The sequence below is a fragment of the Palaemon carinicauda genome, chromosome 27 (genome assembly GCF_036898095.1).
Source record: "Palaemon carinicauda isolate YSFRI2023 chromosome 27, ASM3689809v2, whole genome shotgun sequence".
In the NCBI taxonomy this organism is placed as follows: Eukaryota; Metazoa; Arthropoda; class Malacostraca; order Decapoda; family Palaemonidae; genus Palaemon; species Palaemon carinicauda.
In genome coordinates this window covers 30179303-30190089 of record NC_090751.1, presented here as the reverse complement: position 1 = coordinate 30190089, position 10787 = coordinate 30179303, and the positions used below count along the sequence as shown (strand labels likewise).

The 10787-nt window shown below is 39.4% G+C and overlaps 1 protein-coding gene across 1 annotated transcript in view; it reads right to left on the bottom strand.

Moving 5' to 3' along the window:
• Positions 1–638: 638 nt before the first annotated feature.
• LOC137620642 (dynactin subunit 1-like) overlaps positions 639–10787 on the bottom strand; it is a 46124-nt gene continuing 35975 nt past the window's right edge. The window contains exons 19-20 of the mRNA XM_068350947.1: positions 6144–6233; positions 639–1454 (exon numbers count right to left, since the gene is read on the bottom strand). Coding sequence (XP_068207048.1) covers positions 1311–1454; positions 6144–6233 — 234 coding nt within the window. The 3' untranslated portion in view covers positions 639–1310. The remainder of the gene's footprint in view (positions 1455–6143; positions 6234–10787) is intronic.

The following is a 10787-nucleotide window of genomic DNA, read 5'->3' as shown; positions in this document are numbered from 1 at the left end:
CACCTAATTATTGTGCAAGAAGGTGAGAACTGCAGGATTGCATTATTTTGGAGTAAACTGAGAGCGTGGTGTTGTAAACTATTACCTTTAATTTTCATTGTGTTCATTTTCCTTTTCATTTTCTTCAAAAAATAACGTTCAGGTTAAAATTTTCAATAAGAAAAATTAATAAACTGTCAAGCCATTAAGCTATATGATTACTGTACCTTAGTATTGAAAATTTATTACAAGACTCATTTACCTTGAGTAATTCTTTCTCATAATAAATACATAAAGGTCTGTTAATAATTTTGGAAGAAGATGATATAGTTATCCCATCTCAAGGTTTATCTATTGTGTGATCTCCAACAAATAGAGATTACGGTTCATAAATGGAAAAACTGGAAATATTTCCATATATCTTGAAGTTGCTATCCTATCAATTGATTAATAAAGTACTGCAACTATTACATGGAATTTTATCATTACTATATGCTCATTACACGAAAACTTGTTACATTGCAAGACCTTCACTTTGCATTTTATTTCTGTGCTGAGAAAACATCGTAATATGAGTTCCGTTTAAATTACCTCGTTATATCATAATGCACAAGGATTTGCTGCCGAGGAACAGGGACTAAATTAATAAAGGCAGTATACACAATTGATCACCATGTTCATCAGTTTCTTTGGCTCTAAAAACACCATAATAAAAAAACAGCATCTCATCAAGTCTACAATAAATACAAGAATCCTGGAAATATATTACTCTACGACAATGAGGCTTCTAAATACAGTAACACAAACTTAAAAAACAATTTGTGTGAAAATTTGTAAGGTACTATGGGTGTCATTAGCATAAAACTATACAAAAGACAATATAATTTAATTGTTAATATGTTTAAATTCTAATATGCTTAAAAAGCAAGGCAAACAGTATTCAATATTTTTCAAATATTGCATATCATTTTTATGCTTAACCTGTATGAAGTTATGAAAAGCAAGAAACTCCCCATCATTTAACATGACTTGCATCGTTTGAAAATAATGATTTCATCTTAACCTTACCTATAATAAAAAATAATTAATCACAGACATATTTCACTCATCTGTATCAGATGGTAAAGACAATCACTTGTATCATTCTTAGCATTAAAAAATCAATTAACTTGAATTTATTAATACATTAAAAAACTCTAGGTTCTCCATGATGTAAGCAAAATATCATTCAATTACTGTATATACATGAGTTTAGGAAGCAATGCCAAGGAGACATCATTCAATAATCCTTTGTGGAGAAAATTACTGGGTCTAAAATTAGCACCGTTTCCTTATTTTAAGAGTCTAAGATGTAGTTTTGTAAGGTGTTCAGGCTGGAGGAAAACACGCACTGGCTCAGCTGGGGTACCTTGCTCCCCATTCCCTCCTGGAAAAGTTACACGGCCTATGCAGGTGAGTTCCTTCTCATCCATTGCCTGAAGAAAAGGGGAAAAATTATTGATATTCTTCACATAATCTTAAAACTTGCATTTGGGAATCACCACCCACATACCACACCACCAATACATTGAACTGTTCCATAATAATTTATTATTTCTGTGAACCTCCCCTGATGTTCATATTGCTTGCTTTTTCTCTAGATCAGCTTATCACCACTTAATAGTAAAATTGAAAAAATCTCCCATCTTCCCTTTCAAGAGACACATGTCTCTAGTAAAGTAAAGAGACATTCTAGCGTTTAATAGCAAGAAGCGAAGCAGTGATGCACCACAGGCTCTTTGTCATTTCAGTCTCTCTGTCACATTGGTTTGACACTGTCCTCGAGGCGCCTGATTGTTATATGTTTTAGCGTGTTTTAAGATCTCTTACTTTGGATTTGTTAGCTATTACTGGAAGGGGAGAGTACTGTTAAATAACCGTTGTGAGAAGCATGAACATATCACAGTTCTTTTCATGGAAAAGTATTTTTCAAGTTCAAAGCATAATATGAAACTTACTTTTAGTTCAAGTTCAAATGCAGAGAGGACTAGAATAATTGTTATAGTGAGGATGATGACAATAATGACATCCCAGCATCGTTCCTTAATGTAGTGCCTAATCAGCCAAGTTTTAATATTGGTGAGCTTCAAAAACTCTTTAACTTATTAGGTTCCTTTGTTAAATTTCAAAATGACAGTGAGTTTTCACTTAGAGGGAGTAATTCTGATCTTACCTGTCCAGTTGCTAACCATAGCCTAACTTCTCTAGTTGGGTCTAGCAGAAATAGTGTTTCTGTCAGTAAGGGTTCTAATGGTTCACTGCTACTTACAAAATCGAGATCCTCTCCAAGAACCTCAAATTCTTTATCTACTTTAGACCATTCTCCAGACAACCTTTGCAGTCCCACAATCCTAATCGCTTTTTTAGACAACAACGGTAGATTGTGAAGCAGATGACTGAGTTGGTATTCTGGATCCTAATATCCCTCCACTCGCTAATGTATAACCTCTTGAGAAACCTCGTATTTTATATGTGGATGGCATGGTGTGTTACTCTTAATGTTGCTAATAAAGTTTCAGCAGTTGATCGGTCACATCCTGTTGTGGATAGCAGTGCCCTTCGTTAGCTTTCAAGCCTAGCCATAAGTTCATCACAGGTTAATTTTAGCGGGGGTAAATGTAAGTTCTAGTACTTATACTGCTGAAATGTTATTTTCCTTAGTAAAATAAATTTTTGAATATACTTACCCGATGATCATGTAGCTGTCAACTCTGTTGCCCGACAGAAAAAATCTAAGGTCGGGATACGCTAGCGATCGCTATACAGGTGGGGGTGTACATCAACAGCGCCATCTGTCGAGCAGGTACTCAAGTACTTCTTGTCAACAAGAACTCAATTTTCTCCTCGGTCCACTGGTTCTCTATGGGGAGGAAGGGAGGGTCCTTAAATTCATGATCATCGGGTAAGTATATTCAAAAATTTATTTTACTAAGGAAAATAACATTTTTCAATATTAATCTTACCCGATGATCATGTAGCTGATTCACACCCAGGGGGGTGGGTGGAGACCAGTATACATGTTAACATTAGAAGCTAAGTATCCCGTATTTCATTTTATCAGTTATTCAAAATAACAAACATAAAATAAATAAGTACCTGGTAAGGAAGTCGACTTGAACCATTACTCTGCCTTTCTTAAGTACGTCTTCCTTACTGAGCCTAGCGATCCTCTTAGGATGCTGAGCGACTCCTAGGTGCTGAAGTATAAAGGGCTGCAACCCATACTAAAGGACCTCATCACAACCTCTAATCTAGGCGCTTCTCAAGAAAGAATTTGACCACCCGCCAAATCAACCAGGATGCGGAAGGCTTCTTAGCCTTCCGTACAACCCAAAAACAACAATAAAAAGCATTTCAAGAGAAAGATTAAAAAAGGTTATGGGATTAAGGGAATGTAGTGGTTGAGCCCTCACCTACTACTGCACTCGCTGCTACGAATGGTCCCAGGGTGTAGCAGTTCTCGTAAAGAGACTGGACATCTTTGAGGTAAAATGATGCGAACACTGACTTGCTTCTCCAATAGGTTGCATCCATAACACTCTGCAGAGAACGGTTCTGTTTGAAGGCCACTGAAGTAGCGACAGCTCTAACTTCATGTGTCCTTACCTTCAGCAAAGCAAGGTCTTCTTCCTTCAGATGAGAATGGGCCTCTCTAATCAAAAGCCTGATGTAATAAGAAACTGCGTTCTTAGACATCGGTAAAGCAGGTTTCTTGATAGAACACCATAAAGCTTCTGATTGTCCTCGTAATGGCTTTGTACGTCTTAAATAGTACTTAAGAGCTCTTACTGGGCAAAGTACTCTCTCTAGTTCGTTCCCAACCAAGTTGGACAGGCTTGGGATCTCGAACGACTTGGGCCAGGGACGAGAAGGAAGCTCGTTTTTAGCTAAAAAACCAAGCTGCAAGGAACATGTAGCCGTTTCAGATGTAAAACCTATGTTCCTGCTGAAGGCGTGAATCTCACTGACTCTTTTAGCTGTTGCTAAGCAAACGAGGAAAAGAGTCTTCAATGTGAGATCCTTAAAAGAGGCTGATTGAAGCGGTTCGAACCTTGCTGACATCAGGAACTTCAAAACCACGTCTAGGTTCCAGCCTGGTGTGGCCAACCGACGCTCCTTTGAGGTCTCAAAAGACCTAAGGAGGTCCTGTAGATCTTTGTTGGAGGAAAGATCTAAGCCTCTGTGGCGGAAAACCGCTGCCAACATACTTCTGTAACCCTTGATCGTAGGAGCTGATAGGGATCTTACGTTCCTTAGATGTACAAGGAAGTCAGCTATCTGCGTTACAGAGGTACTGGTTGAGGATACTGCATTCGCCTTGCACCAGCTTCGGAAGACTTCCCATTTAGACTGGTAGACCTTGAGAGTGGATGTCCTCCTTGCTCTGGCAATCGCTCTGGCTGCCTCCTTCGAAAAGCCTCTAGCTCTTGAGTGTCTTTCGATAGTCTGAAGGCAGTCAGACGAAGAGCGTGGAGGCTTGGGTGTACCTTCTTTACGTGCGGCTGACGCAGAAGGTCCACTCTTAGAGGAAGAGTCCTGGGAACGTCCACTAGCCATTGCAGTACCTCGGTGAACCATTCTCTCGCGGGCCAGAGGGGAGCAACCAACGTCAACCGTGTCCCTTCGTGAGAGGCGAACTTCTGAAGTACCCTGTTGACAATCTTGAACGGAGGGAACGCATACAGGTCGAGATGGGACCAGTCCAGAAGAAAGGCATCCACGTGAACTGCTGCTGGGTCTGGAATCGGAGAGCAATACATCGGGAACCTCTTGGTCATCGAGGTAGCGAATAGATCTATGGTGGGCTGGCCCCACAGGGCCCATAGTCTGCTGCAAACATTCTTGTGAAGGGTCCACTCTGTGTGAAAAACAACTCCAGAAACAACAGCGTATCCAAGTAGGTCTTGCCGGTGGCACGACAGAGGAAAAATTGAGTTCTTGTTGACAAGAAGTACTTGAGTACCTGCTCGACAGATGGCGCTGTTGATGTACACCCCCACCTGTATAGCGATCGCTGGCGTATCCCGACCTTAGATTTTTTCTGTCGGGCAACAGAGTTGACAGCTACATGATCATCGGGTAAGATTAATATTGAAAAATAAGTCTTAATAACAAATGTGCAGCAACTCCTGTATCTGTTGTAAACAAATGGGAAAGCCAGTAAATAATGTCTTAGTTCACCCTTCTGTCCAGGAAGATAAGGATGAAGAAAACACGGAGGAAAACAAGGAATGTGATGAAGTATCTCCTTTTAAAAGAGCTGAAAAATACCTGAAGTTACTTGTGGTAAGTTCTGATGCTGATTTTCATCAAAGCATTTGGAGGCAACTACTTCCAAGATTATTTAACTTATAGTACTCAGTTCTCCCTTTTCATTGAGGATAGTTTTGTTACATTGTTATTTCAAATACAAATAAAGTACGATAATTGCGGTTCTATTTTAATCTTTAACTCTTCTATATCTCTAAGAAGGCAGGTATAGTATGTAGTTCTATGGCAGGGTCAGTCTCCCAGGCACTTAAACAGGTATTTTTTAGGGCCTGTGTGAGATGTGATAAAAACTAATAAAGTGGTTGCCCAAGTATGGACCAGAACTCAAACTAATGTTTTGAAGTCTTTCTCCAGGAATACTTAAGTTTCCACATTTAGGTCACATGCTTCAACCTCCGTATTGTCACCAAGGGGTCCCTTTCCCGCCGGTGGTAGAACATCAGAAGTTCGATATAGTTCCGAAAAGGTTGCCAACCAAACTTGAACAACTTATTGGAGAATGGCATGACAGTCCTCAGCGAACTCCAGTAGAGGGATGACTTTCCCACTTTTTAAAAAATATAGTAAATTGAAAAACCTACAAGAACCAATGATGATGATTATGTGTAATACAGTAATATCAATTATAAGAACAACATACTGTATTAGGATCAGAATTTGAATAGATATCAACAAGCAGTTGGGCATTTAAAAGAAAATTAATTTTGACACTACATTAAGTATTCATTTGAAAGTATGCCTATGACCTATAATATCTTATTCAAATTCAGACACCTTAATAGTGATAATTTGCAAAATAAACATAAAAAGAAATGGATTTGAAGATAACAGGGCATAAGTAGTGTAATACATACCTTAGCAAGCTGAGGTGTTGGGAAAGTTGTGAATGCAGTAGATACAGAACCACCTGCTTTGCTTGTGGCTACTAATCGAACAATTTCATCCTGGAATACAATGCAAAATATAGTATGAAGTTTTATTGAATACACAATTAACATTTCAAGAACAAAACACTACTAACGAAATACCATGCCTTGATGTTGCACAATATTTACTTAAAAAGGTAAGTTTATAATTATGAAACTATTCTCTTAAGCCTCATGAAAGAAAGCATTTATATCCAAAATCCAATCAGGAAATTAGCGTCGTCATACAACACTTATTCTAAGACAAAAGTTGATAATATTCATATTGGCTAAATGAGGAAGAAAACCAAATTTCAATGCTACAAAATATTAAAAAGTAATACATGTTTGATTAATGTTATAATTACAGTATGCCACATGTTCCTTGTTACTATTAAAAAAAAATTATGTCTAATTATGAAGCAAATAGATAATTTTTGGTAGTTTTGACTAACTACATAAGTCACCATTCTTATCCTCCATTTGTATATTTGCTACAATGGTAGCAAGTTTTCTATATTCTCTGATCACAAGAAAACTCAAAGTAACAATAAAACTAAAGAGGTAAAACATTAATAATGTTAAATTTCCTCTAGTATTATTAAGTGTAGCTTTACGTTAGTCCTTGGAGAAGTTTTTCACAGCATTTCCTCAGGGTATTGTATCTTCTTTCTATTTTGCATATTTTTAATTTCTTATCATTTAGTTATCAGCCAATTATTAATAAATGTTGTATACAATTATAATTAGTTATTTTAACGAGATAAATAAGTCAAGACATCCAATTTTAATACGACTGACCTGAAGAGTTTTCTGTGACTTTAGAAATTGAATTTTGTTTAAAAATTGTAGTGTTTCCTAAATTTAATAACAGTACAAGTTGAAAATGTTAAAGATTCTAAAAGAATTTCCTAAATTGATGTATATCCCAAAATTAACATTTGTTGTTCGTTAAAGTTTGATAATGTACATAATATGTGTTTAACCCAAAATGATGATCTTAAGTCTTGGCATACAGGGATTGGCTCATGTGGGGTCATTTATCAAATGTTAATGGGTCAAACGAGTGCTAAAAATAAAAATATGGATATAATTTATTAGTTTATGTGGTGACATGACAGTAAATTCTACAACTGTTGAAGATTTGATACTATCATTATAAATTGCAAAGACCTTTTCTTCTTATATGTTCTAATGTATGTTGCCTTCTATGACATGAAGCAAATGTATAACTAAAAATAAAACTAATAAAAAAGTAAGTGCTTTTAAAATTCATCATCAATTAAAGAGGCAGGAGTTTCTGCAATAGCATATAACAATAATTAAGGAATAAGACTAAATCGGTCAATTAGCTTTAATTTGGAAAGAAGAGCAATTATTCAGAGAAATGTCTCTCTGATCAAAGAGTCTTTTATTAGGAGAATGTGTGGTGGCTCCCATTTTTAAATCTTAATTTGGATTCTGAGGTATTCTCTCTAGGTCATTGAAAAATACCTTTCTGGGTCGACCTGTGGCGCCCGGTGAAAAGTCCTTCTTGTATATCTTTTCTGATAAAACCTTCCAATTATACCAGAGAAAGATAAAAGCATGGAATGCTGAGGTTACAACCCTCGCGCGAGCACCTTTTGGGTGTCGTGTATAAAGCAAAGGCGCGTGAAATCCACTATTCACAGGTTGTCTTCCATTTAGTTAATTCCTTCGTCAAAGGGATGGGCCGATACAAAGGCCCTAGCCAAACCCCCATCGCCACGACGCGAGCGCCATCTGAACAACATCCTTCTTTTTGGAATCCAAAGTGTTGAATTGTTTTGTTGTGCTCTCGGTCTTTTTTATCAATCGTGGATTTATTTTGTCATGTCCGAAGCTCCATCTTCACACATTCCAATGTAAAGTACCATAGTTTGTTTTGACAGTTTTTTATTGTACCGGGCTTTTGTTTTATATCCAGTATAGTCTGTTTTATTATTCCCGTCTGGCCTTTCATGGCGGCCATTGTTTGTTCACTTGTTTGGGAATTCATCTTTGTCTGCCCGTTTAGTACTCTGTCACTTAGGTTCTTGGTTAAGTCCCTGGCCTTATGCCTTTAGAACCGTTATTATTTTTATTTTTTTTTGTGTATTTATGCTCATGGTACTTTTTGCTAATAAGTCCAGCCTACGAACGAGATAGCGATTTAGCTTTGTATTTGTTTAGTACCCGCCCCTCCGAGGCGTTTGTCACTCAACTGTGCTATTTATTTTAAGTTTTAGCAGTTGCTATTCTTCGATCGTAGTGTTTTATGGATGTACAGGTTTATTTTATACGTTTATAATAGTGTTGTGTGTTTTTTAGTCCTGTTTTTGTGTTTAAGAGAGCGAGAGCTTGGGGTCCCCGTTTTCTGTTCGCAGTCACGAGTTACCCCTTTCTCTCGTTTTCTTTCTTAGCTCTGGTGGGGGAGCGGATTTCCCGTTTTCCGTTTTGTGCGTTCGGCGGGTTCTCCCTCCCTCACCTCTCCCCCTCTGGGTGGATGATAACTTACGAGTTATTTATTTTTCGTGACTTTTCAATTGTTAGCGTTATTTTGGTCCGTGTTTCGTCCTCTCCCCGTTACGGCTCGGGAGTAGTTATGAACGTTTTTCACTCCGCCTTGAGTTATACTCAGCCATGAGGGATTCTCAATAACTTTCGTTCTATTGTTATATTTATATTGTTTACTACATGGGACGGGCTTCATATTGTTTAGATACGACGCTCCGGTGGCCCTTACTCCGGTCTCAGGCCACGGCCATATCCACAATAGCCTTTGTTATGACAACTGTGTTTGTTATTCACAATAATTATTCAGGACCTTTCTTCTCCCTCCGGCCTCACCGGAGATCGTAAATACGCTTTACTATAACCTAAGCTTTAGACTTTAGCTGCGGCTTAGCTTTTTATCTTTCACAAATGAATTATTAGCCACAATTGAATTATTCAGGGCATCTCATTATCCTCCGGCGTCACCGGAGGTCGCCCAAACACTTCACACTTATAGTTGCCTTAGCTAATTAGCTAAGGCTCCTTTATTCAGGACATTTCATTACGCTCCGGCTTCACCGGAGGTCGCCCATACACTTCACACTTATATTTGCCTTGCCTTTAGCTAAGGCTGGTGTTTATATTTATTTTAAGGGCATGTCACTGCTTCCCCAACCCTTGGAGGTCGGCGGATTGCTTTAAGTTAATTATCCTTATGTCATTAACAGACATTAGGTGCATTGCAAATATACAGACAATTGAATATTAAAGTGCCAACAATGGTATGGGGCGGTATCAACTTAAAGTTAATATTCGGTTGTTTGGTCAATGCAATATGGGTGCTTAGGGAATTCAGTGAGTGCCGGAACTCTAAAATAATAGGTTTTTTATCCCCTTATCAGAGTTTCAAGAAACACCAGACTTATGTCTCCTTTCTTTTACAGAAGGCCCGTTGTACTGCTGAAGGATGCCCTGCCTCGTTCAGCGACCCCGTTGGGCATGACCTCTGCCGGTCTCATGCTCACTGCTCCATTCCCTTTATCCAGGAACCGGGACAGGCCCAATACCCAGTTTGGTTCCCGGATTTGTGCTCGCTCTGTTACGAGCTGTCGTCAGTTCTGCTGAATGATGATGTAAGTGGGTTTTCCCTTTGTTCCTTATTTCTCGTTGGCAGACACTAATATAGACATGAATATGATATACACAGTATATTTGGGAGGGCAAACCCCCTCCTCCATCACTAATCACTGCATATCTTACAGGCCGATGATGTCTCTCTTCGTTCAGCAAGGGCTACTCTTCGTCCGTGGGTGTCGGGCTTTGGCAGGAATGCCCCGTCTGGCGCACCCTATCTCCTCGATGGGGACATGGCCTCCCGCCTCTTCCCAGACTCGACTACTGTTGCAGTCTCCCCTGACCTTGCTGCCCCTTTAATTGAAGAAGTCAGGGCTACCATTTCCGTGGAGGACGAACCCCTCGTACCGATGGACATGGCGGGTCTGGATATAGCCGTAGAACCCAGGGACGAGCAGGTAAGTGGTGCCGAGTTGGTGGAAACCCTTTTCTCTCCTACTCCCTCTCCTACCTCTTCCTTTCTAGGTTTTGATAACTCTAAGGCTTCTCCTCGGGATCCCTCTGCCTCCGTACGACCCAAGGTGAAGCCACTTCGAACTTATAAGACCAGCTTTGCCAGTATCAACGTCACCGGTCCCCGGACCCTCGACAGCTCCTGATATTCATATTGCTCCTCGTAAAACCACTACTCCTAAGAAGTCTAAGTCTACCAAATCCAAGAAAAAACCAACGGGTGACTTTCAGGTACCCTGGGCTGATCTCCTCCCCATCCAACTGATCAAAGGATTGGTCAGGGATCAAGTTCAACATCACTCTGGTGCAATAACAGAGATTAAGGATATGATGGCTATTCTGATCCGCGCCGGAACTCAGTTTCCTCCCCCTTCTGCTCCAGACGCATCGAAGCTGCCGCCCTTCGATAAAAACAATCCTTGGCGGTCTGCCTTGCATGCTCCATTCGTAGATGGTTCCCTAACTCTGGAGGGCATGGGCACCCGCCCTCTAGAGGACCTGGAGTTCTAT